This window comes from Akebia trifoliata, unplaced genomic scaffold (assembly GCF_017979445.1).
Source record: "Akebia trifoliata isolate Shusen 1 unplaced genomic scaffold, ASM1797944v1 Contig01182, whole genome shotgun sequence".
In the NCBI taxonomy this organism is placed as follows: Eukaryota; Viridiplantae; Streptophyta; class Magnoliopsida; order Ranunculales; family Lardizabalaceae; genus Akebia; species Akebia trifoliata.
In genome coordinates, this window is record NW_028237571.1 from 3,307 (window position 1) to 16,627 (window position 13,321).

General features: G+C 34.5%; 1 protein-coding gene across 1 annotated transcript; it reads left to right on the top strand.

The window, feature by feature from the left end:
* The first annotated feature begins 3,200 nt into the window (after positions 1 to 3,200).
* On the top strand, positions 3,201 to 6,994 carry LOC147380632 (uncharacterized). Its single transcript, XM_086431423.1, has one exon. The coding sequence runs from the start codon at positions 3,248 to 3,250 to the stop codon at positions 5,801 to 5,803; it is 2,556 nt and encodes an 851-aa protein (XP_086287549.1). The 5' UTR covers positions 3,201 to 3,247; the 3' UTR covers positions 5,804 to 6,994.
* The last annotated feature ends 6,327 nt before the right edge of the window (positions 6,995 to 13,321 follow it).

Here is a 13,321-nt window from a genome sequence, read left to right on the forward strand (position 1 = left end):
AAGGCAACATTCAAATCCTAAGCAGGCATGAAAGGCCTGTTGTAGTCCGAATCTTCTATGTTATCGATGTCATCCTTGAACTTGATCCAAATATCTTCCAAGATGTTGTGGAAAACCAAAGTTGGATTCTTAAATTTATTTTGGTAAATTTGATTACATCTTTCCCTCCACAGATGATAAATAAATGCGTAAAAGGTTATTTACTTCAATCATAACCCTAAAAAAGATGAGGACTTTTTATGTCTTTCTTAGGGGTCGCTATATTTGCACCACCGAAGTGACATATTGCACCCACTTTCTTGCGATACCCACCTTAACTTTAAAATAAGTATTTAAATTGCATATGCCTGATAAATCTGTTTTAACCTATATTGTTTATTGCACACATCTAGAGGTATCAAACCATTTCTTCTTCCCTCGCTCTCTCTCTCTATCTCTCTCTCTCTTTCTTATTCTTCTTCTTTGCATATAGAAAGTTTTCAATGGGAATTTTAAACTTTGATCTTACTTGTTTTTTCTTACCCTAGCACTATCAATCAAGTCGAAACCGTTCAAATGAGAAAATTATGTTCGGTAGATACTTATAGAATCAATTTTGTAATGTTCGATAGAAAATTTTATTCGCTAGATACTTACTAAATATGTTTGGTAATATTTAGTAGGACCTACTGAATTTGCAAAACAAGCTCGGTTTGAACCTATCGAGCAAAGTGTGTCAAATTATTTTTGACTTCTTCAAATAAAACTCATCGTTTTAGAGATTTTAATAGTGACTTTTTCATCTTCATTGTTGATTAAATGCAAAAATAAATAAATAAAAAAGAAATTTTAAATAAATAAGATAAATTAAAAAAAAAATTTAATTCTAATCTTCATTCAATCTCTCACAAAACTTAAAAGGAGATGAATATAAAGAGAGAGAGAGAGAAGAAGAAGAAGGAATAAAGGAAGAAGAATACGTGGGTTTTTTGTTTGGTAGATAGTAGTGTGTACAATAAGTAAAAACTAAAAGGGTAAAAAAGTTATTTGCCTGTATTATAAAAGTCACTTAAGTGAGTGTAATTGACCATTGTGTACAAATAAAATAACCCCTTTCTTAGTCTTCAGTGTGTCAAGTACGTTGCTTTATTTTTTTTTTTTTTTTTTGAAAGGTTAGCAGGGTTAAGGCAGACCCAGACCAGTATAAGAAGGGGTTCAAGGGGTTTGAACCTAAGACCTTGGGAACAACCTCCACAAAATCTTACCACTGAGCTAAGTGGTCCTTCTTAAGTACGTTGCTTTATTGCATTCACATTATCTTTAAAAAGAAAACACCATTTTTATTTTTATACTCCAATATTGACCCTCGAAGTAGTTGATGACTTATACTTTTGGAGTCTTTAAAGCGCACTACTTTATTGCATTATCTTATACTTTTGGAGTCTTTAAAGCGCATTAGTTTAAGGGATCCGTTGACTCGGCTCACGAAAAAACACATGATCCCAATCCTTTCAACACAAAATTCCCTTAATTTTAATTAAATTACACAAATGCCATGATCTATTTTTCGATAAGACTTTTACAATTTAGATATTTAAAAAAATCCGATAGATAGAAAAAGAGAAATTTACCAAAACGTGATCAACTTCTAACGACGTTTTGATTCTCACTAGCAATTCATTTTAATTCTCAAAACATGAACTCGTGAGATCATAGATTTTCAAGTGACAATCTCGCATGTATCAAGTGATTATTTTGTCGGTTCGTTACTTTTAACGAGATTGTCACTTTAAAAACATGTGATCTCACATGTTCATGTTTTGATAATTAAAATGAACAATTTACAGAATTTGGAATTTCGTAATATTAGACTCAAGAAATGGTAATTTAGCCTATCAAAAATATATTAGTCGTCCAAGAAAATAAGCAATACTTGTCCATCACGGGCAATGCCCCATATTTCATTTAACTAGTCCCTAACTTTTGGCAGTAGCTTGAATGTTCATTTGGTGAACTTTTTCTTTCTTAATGACCCCGCAACCTCATCTCTTCTTATAATGTTTTTGAAATACCTAAAGTAATCATTTTGTCATCTTAGTTTTCCAATGATTGCAATAATTTCTAACGATTTTTAACCATGAATGACAACTCCACTGATATACTATAAATAACATATTCTAGATCCAAAATTTAAAATTAATATTGGATAGTCGATATGGTAATTGAATTCAAATATTGATATAGAGTATTCGTTGGATTTCAAATTTGAATTTTGATAACAAAAATTAATTTGGATTCGGATATTCCTGTATTTGACTAATTGTTGACGGTTGTATCTAAAAAGACTCCAACTAATCAATTCGTAATGGAGGATTAGATGGTTTAGACATACTCCACACAATTTTGGCAAATATTTGATACATCACTTGTGTTTTTCAATACAATGGCATGCCCCTTGACCTCAGTCTATTTTGGAAGACTAATAAAAAATTACTTAAATGACCTCATCTTCAACCTCTAGCAAAAAACCAATGATTTTTATCTTAAGATTCTGTCATCTTCCTACTCTTCAACCTCTAGATCAACTTCTTCTTTAACATTACATAGAACACCCTTGTTTGTTTACTGAAGAAAGTCATCTTATTTTCATTTTATCGAAAATCATATCTTGAAGGTAATCGAATTATTTTGAAGATGAGGATAAAATTTTTTACCATTAGGGGTTAGGAGAGAAAAATCAAACAATTATTTACTAGAGAGAATGAAAGATGAGGCATTGAAATCATTTTATAATAGTTTATTAGGAAAGACTTAGGTCAAGAGGGTATGGCATATCTCAAATATTCGTACAAAACCTTGGGGGGAATACGTGTAAATCACTTACTACAATCTCTTTCTAAGTTTTAATGGATATATAGCATTGCGACTGAAGTATATACTTGGGAGTAGTTATGTAACTAAAATTAACAGTGGCACGTATGTAAATTCAATTGGGGTAGTTGTGGTATCATTTTTCAATAACTGTCATTATTATATACTTTTGGGATAAGACTTTGATCTTTTAGAAAGAAAATTTTGTTAATTAAGAATTAAAAAAGCAATAATATTCTTATTATCCGTCAAACACGGGTCTCTCGTTCCATTATTAATCCAACATAAGAGACACGTTAGGTCGACAGTCGAGACAAGTCAAACGTAAGAGAGACGTTACAATAATTATATATATAGTATGGTTTTTGACGGAGGGAGTCATTCATTCAAGTGAGTCATGGTTATAACATTACATATGAGGAACAAAACTTTTTTCTTTGTCTTTCTGATGATCTCTTTTGCTTTTCTTCTTATAATACAACAACAGACTACTTCTGCATCAACAACATCATCATCATCAGCACAAGCTTTGCTCAAATGGAAACGAAGTTTGTTCAATTCGACTGGATCTATTTTGGATTCATGGTCTGATGCCACCAATCCTTGCAATTGGACAGGAATTCAATGCGACAACTACTTCAAGATCATCGTCGAGATCTGCCTCCCTAGTCAGAGCCTGAATGGTACACTTGATGAATTCGACTTCTCGGCTTTCCCCAATCTCACCTACCTACGCCTCGATTTCAACAGTTTATTTGGAGAAATCCCAAATCAAATTGGGTCTCTTTCAAAACTCACTACTCTTTTTCTGCATCAGAACTATTTCACAGGTATGATCCCTTCTGAGATAGGAAATCTCTTAGATCTCCAATTTCTGTGGCTTTTCAACAATTACTTATCTGGTGCGATCCCACATGAGCTTCGTAATTTACAAAAGTTACAATGGCTCCTTCTTGACAATAACAATCTAACGAATCCAGACCCGATTCATTGGTTTAAGGGCATGGCATCATTGACAACACTCGATCTCTCTAGTAACTCACTGGGAGATGAGGTTCCCCCATTCATCTTTCACTGCCCCAACTTAGTCGAAATGGACTTGTCTTCTAATCTTATAACAGGCCGTATTCCAGTGCAACTCTTTACTACTCTTAAGAACCTCCAATACCTTTTCTTGAGTAATAATGCATTGGAGGGACCGATTCCATCAGAAATCAAGTATCTTACCAAACTTCATTACCTTTACTTGAGTCAAAATTCATTGGAGGGACCGATTCCATCAGAAACCAAGTATCTTACCGAACTTCAATCACTTGGCTTGAGTAATAATTCATTGGAAGGACCAATTCCATCAGAAATCAAGTATCTTACCGAACTTCAATTGCTTTACTTGAGTAATAATTCAATGGAGGGACCGATTCCATCAGAAATCAAGTATCTAACCAAACTTCAATCCCTTGAATTGGGAATGAACAAGCTCAATGGTAAGATACCCCCCGAAATTGGCCTTCTAACTAACCTCACATACCTTGTTTTATCTAATAACCCATTTACTAGTGGGCCCATACCATCTTGGATAGGTAACCTTAGGATGCTCTACTTCCTAGATCTCTCCAATACAAGCTTGAATTCCAGCATTCCCAATAAGCTTGGATTTTGCACCAACCTTTCTTATCTTGACCTGTCATTTAACAACCTCTCTGGTGAAATCCATCCATATTTTCTATCCACTTGGACCCAACTCGACTCTTTGTTCCTGTCCAATAATAGATTATCAGGGCACATACCAACTGAGATTGGAATGCTATCAAATTTACAATATTTGGATTTGTCCACAAACAATCTACGTGGGCAAATACCAAAGGAACTTGGCAAGTGCAATCGGCTAGCATTCTTGAAACTCAGTGATAATGAATTAATTGGAGAAATTCCTAAAACTATTTGCAATTTGAGTTATCTTGAAATCCTTCAAGGTTCTCAAAATCAATTGGAAGGACTTGTGCCAAGATGTTTAGGTAGTTGCAAGTACCTAAAAGTTCTGGACCTCGGAAGCAACAAGTTATATGATACATTTCCATTTTGGATGGAGACATTGCCTTTGTTGCAGGTCCTTGTATTGAGATCCAACAAATTCTATGGTCCCATTGAAGGTCCTCAAACCAATCATGGTTTTCAAATGTTGCATGTTATAGATCTTTCTTCCAATGGATTTACGGGATCTTTGCCCACAAAATATTTCCAAAGCTGGAAGAAGATGATGATGATGGTCAATGAGTCTCACACAAAATATATTGGAAATTACTATAAAGTCTCAGTGACACTTGCAATCAAAGGGCGTGATTTGCTACTTGCTGACAGCATCTTGACCATCTTCACATCAATCGATTTCTCTAACAATCAATTCCAAGGTGGAATTCCCGAAGTGATAGGGGACCTCAAATCTCTTAAACTGTTGAATTTCTCTCGTAATAACCTCACTGGTCACATCCCATCATCAGTTGGGAATTTAGCACAACTGGAGTCATTGGATCTCTCACAAAACAAGCTCTCTGGAGAGATTCCTCAGCAACTAACTCGCCTTACATTCCTTGCAGTAATGAATCTCAAGCATAATCAACTTGTAGGGAGCATACCAACAGGTTATCAGTTTAACACATTTCCAAATACTTCGTATGAAGATAATCCGAGATTATGTGGGTTTCCATTATCAAGGCAATGCAAAGACATATATGCGATTTCTCCACCAACAACAAACCAACAACATGAGGTTTCAACGTCCACAAGTGACTTCGATTGGAAATCTATGATGATCGGATATGGATGTGGGATGGTAATTGGTGTTTCAATCGGATATATTACTTTCTGGAAGGAAAATGGATGGCTCACAAAGACTTTTGAAAGGAAACGACGCAGTCGAGGCAAAATGTTGAAGAGAATACGTAGACTCCAATGAAATGGAAGATGAAGAAATGTAATAAAAAGAACAAGCTTTTGTTCAATTTAACATTGTTAGCAAGGTTCATTTCAAAATTTTCATAAGATGTCGTTGTTGGTAACATTTGTTAATAAAGTAAGTTCTCTCTTTGCTTCTAACCTAATATTACCCACCAAAAGAATATATATGATAGAAATCCATCGCATGAGCTTGAATAGAAGATCTTATTATGAACTTTAACTCCATAAATATTGGGTGGTAAGAAACTTCTAAGATATATTGTAGTATAATCTAGTCAAGCATATCGAAAACCATAGCATACACCACTCACATCTTGTAATGTCGATTTCATTGATCAAGACTCATTGTTTCAAGTGTTAAGAGTGTCTTCTAACTCAAGTTTTGTTGTTTCTTTGATTAAGGGTTTTACGTTAATCCCATCCAGAGCAACTGAGTTGCAAAGACAATTTGAGTGCTCCTTATCTCATATATCATTTTTTTATCGATAAGTTGGGGGAATAGGGGGAATATACGTGTTAATGTTTGATTTGAATACCATGATTAATCAAGTTATTTTCGTAATTTGCTTATTAGCACTTACTATATTATAAGGAGAAAGGATTGATGCATTCTTCTACACTCTTTTTCAGGTAAACCATTGCTTTCCTTTGGTTTTCTTACCATTTGCTGCAGATTTAAGCTCCAAAAACCTGGATGGGTGATTGAAGTGTGTTCCTTAAAACTAAAAATCTTTCTAAATGTCACGATCGTGACCGTGAGATCAAAATGTTCTTAGTCAAAATAGTACCCCCTGAAACTAACACCACATCCTCAAGGTATCCCTTGTACACAAATAAGGCTCCCTATCAACATTCCTCAAGAGGACATAAGTTTCAGCCCTATATATAGTCAACATTTTTGAAGTTTTCAAGCTCATTACCAGGAAGGCATCACTCACTACTATTGCAGGTCTCACTGCATTCGTAACTCTTTCTATGTTAATTAGCCTTGTAATCTATGACCAATACTTCGTGCCAGCAATTAGAAGACACACAAAAAATCCAAGAGGAATCACTTTGTTACTAAGAATGGAAATTGGCCTTGTCATGCATGTAATTATAATGGCCGTTGCCACCTTAGCTGAAATGATGAGACTTAACGTCGCAATGGATAATAATATAATCGGTAAAAATGACACCATCCCTCTTACTATTTTCATAGTTACGTCATATTTTACAAAAAACGACGGGCCAAAGCCGTCGTTTTTTAAGAAAATGACGGTCCCTGCCGTCGCAAGAGCCGTTGTAAATAACGATGTCATTTTTAGTGAACGACGGTTAGCTCGTGTCAACAAAGTGTCGTAAAAAACGACGGTCATGGTCTGTCAAAATAAAACGACAGCCCAAACCCGTCATTTGTTTAGTCAAATTTAAATTTAATTAATACATATAAACGACGGCTTAAAGCCGTCGTTTTTTGACACTTTTTTTTTTTTTTTCTTCCAAATTTAACCACTATTGTTTGTCATTTTTAATATTTTTCACCTAAAAAGAAAATGACAATTTTTATTGAACAGAAAATTGAAATCTAACAAAATAAATAAATACACCAAAAACATAAAAATTTACATTTTTCAAATGGAAACCATTTTCCTTCAAATTTTACATCTGCAATCATAGTCCAACATGCCCCATTTTCAAGGTGTCGATTTTAATCCACATCCCAATGTTTAAAGTAGTTTTCAAGAAATTTCTACCAACTTCACTTCACTTGACTTGTAGAAATCAAAACCAATGTCTGTCTTTCTCGGTCCTTGGAATAATGACGTAGCGATTCTCAAGGATAACATACATTCCTACTTCTTGCGACATATTGTCGAAATCTGTGATTGAAAAATTAAAAAACATTGTCAGATATACCAAATTATGCAAAATAAAAGTACCTCTACCATATAATTTTTTATGTTTAGTGTCTACCTACCACCATGGACGTCTTGGATGTGGGAGAAAAGTAACCACTGGTCACCCTATGGATGTACCCATTAACCTTCCACAACCTAGGAATCTGAGTAGCAGTGACGGAGGATGTTGGTGTGCTAAGCTTGTCGCGTGTGGTGGCCGTCATACTCTAGCAATAGCTACATGGCAGACTGATGAATCAGAACAGCTACTATAAAGTATCAAAATACTCAGATTGTGGAAGGTTATTGAATCAGAAGAATGTAATATATTTTGAACAGACTATAATGGAACTAATTATAAATGAGCTGGGCTTCGAGCATTCTCAGAGTCTTTAGACTTGCTGGAATTTCACCCAATTGTAAGGCCATAATGCTGCATCCTCAAAAAAGTTTTTGGTTAGCAAAATGTAATGGGTCCTTCCAATTGTTTTAAAGTGGGAGAATATTAATGTCAATGTTGCCATCTTGAATTGCTTCATATTGCCCTCCTCTGGGTGAAGTCATGTGCTGGACCATTTTATTTTGTCTCTCTCATGGCCCCAGTGCCCAAGTTTATAGTTTACCCAATTGTTGTTGTTGTGTGTTTAATGGTGCATCAAATGCAGTGCCACCAACCTAACCACCATATAAGTGGGGCCATACTTCCTAAGGATGACCACGTCATCTTAATTATTACTTTCTGACTGGCTCTGGCATAGATTTAGGATTGTTTTTGGACCATGAATTATTGAAGGAATGGCCTGTGATTCAAAAGTATATATATGGAGATTGAACATTATGGATCTCCTTCTCAAATGTATAATTCAAAATTGTGATTCATTTGTTTTTAATCACTCTACTTGTGCCATGAAACTTTGCAAAGCTTTAAGGGAAAACTTACGATCATACCAAGCAGGATTTATGTCATGTGACATGAAATTGATACTCACCAACCCCTAATTCTTGAAATATTTTGGACTCACCAGTCACTCACCCACCTTTATGTCTTACAATAATAGGATTTTCTAACTATTTATTGTACAAAAAAGCTAATTGTTTACCCCTCTATGGTTATTGGTTAATCACAACCAAGGCAGGCGGGCGAGCGGGGTCGGGGCAATTGAATGTTTGTATGAAGGAAATTCGGTAGAAGAATTAATTCCATGATTCAAAAAATAACTAAAAACGGAAAAAAGCTTCATAGTGACAAGTTTTCTACCTAATTGTTTTATAGACAGAGACATGTGCTTGAAAAATGTCGGCAAGGAACGCTAAAATACATCCATGTAGCGCATTCAAACTCTGAAGCTAATTCCCATGATTTTGTGTGAAAATTATGTATGAACTCAACCTATGTATCAAAATTCCAAAGACAGCATCAAAATTTGTGATGACACTCTTCCAGACCGTTTTGTTCCTGAAATATGAAAAATCCTTAAGAGTCATACTAAAGGGACGCTATCCAGTTTGGATAACAATCTTGACCGTCATGAATGAGAAACCTTTCACTCTCGTTCGAATAAGTGATGAAAAAATGTTCAATTATGACATCATAGTTAGAAAAGTCAAAATTGATCACCATGACTTTCAGGCTCACCAAGCTGGTCTGGTTAGTGATCTTGTTAAAGCACTAGTTAGCTCTCATGGCAACTGGTGGACCGTCCACTATTCTAAGACATGTATCATTCAGACCCAGGAAAATTATGGTCAAGGTGTGACTGTAAAGAAGTATAGGCATGAAGACAAACCTAGAGAAGTTAATATTCTAGCCACCATTCCACAAATAGCAGCAATCTACCTATCTGATGGAAAACCAGCTACAGAAGCAATCAGGATGCTGACTCTTGACAACCTAACCGCACTTGGCAAATTGTTTTGAGGACAAAATCACATACCAGACCTTCGTGGAGATCATGGAAGCAAAGAAGATAAAGAAGATGAAAAGGAAGTTCACATTGTTGAGATACGTATAAAATCTCAACCTATGAATGAACTCACATTATGCACATGACAAGGAAAATGCTGAACTGACTATGCTCCACGACACTGCACTCAATATTGTGCTGACGTGACAGTGTCTTCTAAAGCTAAAAAATCTATTGTTCCAGGAACACTGCCAGGTTAGCTCAATATCAATTGAGCACAAAATGCCAATATAGATCCTTAAAAGGAAAATGATACAAACATATACAATTGAGAAATACATGGAAGCATAACTACAAATAAAATTCCTAATTAATGCTATCCATAGCTCCACTAAAGAGAAATAGTGTACAATGTGTTAGGGGGGCATACCCCTAGATTAGTTTTGGTTTCTGTAGAAAACAGTAAATCAAGCCAATTCTGCCAATCAACTATAATAACAATAATGCTGAAGTGTATCATAACAATAAATTTCATCATCATCATCATCATCATCCATGCTTTATCCCATAATCCCATACTTGATCATAACAAGACATTAATGGGGAAAACCTCCACCATACTTTTCAATTCTGTACAACTTAAATATGAGGTCCTAAATTCAGAGAAACCACCATTTCAAGTTTAATTGATCCAATGTGTTTGTGTCTCAAAAATGTATCATTCAAAGATAAGTAAGTTCAGTTGGTTCAATTTGTTCAAAATAGAAATAAAAGCAATTTTCAGCTGGTTCCATGAGTTTTAAAACAGAAATAAAAACAAGTTTCAACTTGTTCAATGTGTTCAAAACAGATATAGAAACAAAGTTAGCTGATTCAATGTATTTAAAATGGAAAAATAGCAACAGCCCATAACCTCTTTAATATTACCAAATTTAAAACAAAAATTACGTCAAACTGAAATCATCCTTTATTAAAACAGAAACCACTCCCATCATTCCTAAATATCTACAAGTTTTCATGAAATCCCCACCTTCAATTAATTCCAATAGTTAAAAACAATACTAAAAAAAAAAAAAACGACACACTCCACAGCAGTTTCTAAGTTAGTCTAGAACGACTTTAAATAATTAAACTGATAAATACAACAAATATTCTAAATATTTATAAATTTAGTATGTTTTAATTGACTTGTTCAAATCAACTGGCAATTGTATCCTTGACATCGGTCAAACTCACATTTTCAATTTTAAAAATGCAGTCTCTACAATGAATTGGTCCAGCAAATCAGTTTAAGAATTTTACTAGGCGCAAATCCCATTGGATCTACCACTTAGTTTTGACCCGATCAATTATGATGTGTATTGTTCCAAGTTAAAGGTGCTAGTTTGCTAAATTGGTTAGATGCTATGAGTGTTGATACCATGACTTGAATTCAAAATTAACCTCATTTACTGATTTCTAATCAAAAACTTGCTTGCTTATAGAAAAAGATGTATTTTTTTCTGGATTTGATTTATTCTGATTTTGAAACTCAATAATTTTGGATTGATCTTTATTCAACTTGAATAAATTTAATAAAAGTATATGTATATTTTGTATATTTCCAACATAATATCAAATCAGTGCCCTATTGAATTATGAGATGGTTGATCCAAGATCGATCCAATAAGTTATCAAATCAAATTTAGCAGAACCCAGGTCCTTAATTTGGACCCATAGATATCAGATCGAAACGGATCATATATTGGGTTTGATCCGATCCATTGACAGTTCCACTTACAAATCTATGGAATGCCAAGTGTCATGAAGAGGTATGAGACAGACGTGGACAATCGGGGGACCACAACTTCCACGTTGATGGTCAAAGTCAAAAAAATTAAATTTCAAATAGTCATTGGCAGCCTTTGGACATTTATGATGATCAGAGTGGCTAATGATGGACAGTAAAGGAAATATCAGAGTGAAAAATGGTGTGTGATCTATCTAAATACCATGCTGAGGAGTGTCTATCAAGTCACGATGTAGACTTTGGACATTTATCGAAATGAAGGTATGAGAGTTGTAAATCATAGTTGTTTACACTAATGTGAGGATATTTGGAAAGATGAGTTTGAACATGAATTTGATAAAATGCTCATGAGACATCATGCAACAGGATTACAACAACATAGATTACAACCAAGCTAGGAGTGTGGCACCTAACAAACAAAAATAGCGATTAGATACCACGTCATAAACACACTAGAAAATAAAATAAAAATAAAATAAAAACGATTCTATAGCAACACCAAGATTTGCTAACACCGCCCTAATTCATAGAAATAAAGAAAAAAAAATTGTCATTTCAGGCCACCAATGCCAACAAAAGTATTAGCAGAAACATCAACCGATAGCACAGATTATCTCACCAAAACAAAGTGGCACACTAAACCATATTCAACATGTAGAGAAAGACACGCCTTAGTAAAATAATTCACATAATGTTCCTATATTTGTAGAGATATTAGCAATGTTGAATAGAAACTTAAAATTGCATCCCCTTAGAAGGAAAAAGTCATTGATTGTAAAACATTATGTATTGTCTCTCTATGTTACACATCTGCCCAACTCAACTTTACTAGAATGCTATACCTTCCAGATGAGAATCCGGCCGCTATTCAGCTTAATATATCTTTGAAGTTAGCTTTTCTAGCAGCTTCGAGCAAAGCTACAAATATCCCAAAAGAAAGAAGATATAAATGTTTTTTTTTTCTCTTGACATTTTTCTTCTAGGATTACCCCACCCAAAAAATAAAAAATAACTCTGCTTTTAACATTTTTGCATTTACAATTAAGCATCAAAACCATCCGACTTTCTCACCAATCTCCACCACAAACTCTTCTTTTCTCTAAATTTCTCTCAATCCAAACACAGCATTAAGGGAAATTGTGAGAGGTGTGTAAAATTTATAAGCAATTTGGAGGACATCCAGACACTAATAGGGCTCATGTAATGATCAACCAAGTAATTGAATAGAAATTATATCTTCAACAAAGTTAATATTATCACACTGAATTCCAAGAGTTCTCTCAACACTAAAGGTATTCATACCCATTAGTTATCCCAAAGAGGATGATCACAAATAGTAACAGAGACGAGTTGCCTCAGAAGCTGAATTAATTGACCAAGTAACTGAAAAATGTATTTTAAAAATCCATATAGCGAAAGAGACATTGCAGCTTTAAGTCACTAATAATGATGATGAAGGAAGAAAACTAAGTATCAATTACCCCATGAAATTTGATATGAAATTTCCAAGCTAAGCACAACATTGTGGCTTGATAGACTGGCAAAGATCGAATTCTTCCATGGCCAAGCACCCAAGGGAATGAAAAGTCTTGGAACTTCTTATTTTATGTAATTTTTTTGCTTTGGTGGGTTGTACGTACGATCTCACTCGGCATGTGTACAACAGTTAAATAGCCACATTTTTTATGGAGGGGCATATAAAAAATCGAAGTCATGACCTACGGAGCAAACCTAGTCAGTCGTGGAAATTTCCTTAGTAGTCTTCTTCTAAAAACTGTTTCCGATATCACGAAGAACAGCGGAAAAGAGTGGATATTGAATAATCTAAATGTGTCTTCCTTGGACTACTATTTTTGGTTTTATGATGTATTGAGCCTTCTTAACTTTATTTTATTTTTCTGATTGTTGCTAAGTTTTATGTCTATAATGTTGATGAAATGGAA

What these genes read in the sequence shown, in the direction of transcription:
- LOC147380632 (XM_086431423.1), top strand. Translation starts at nt 3,248, where the DNA reads ATGGTTATAACATTACATATGAGGAACAAAACTTTTTTCTTTGTCTTT.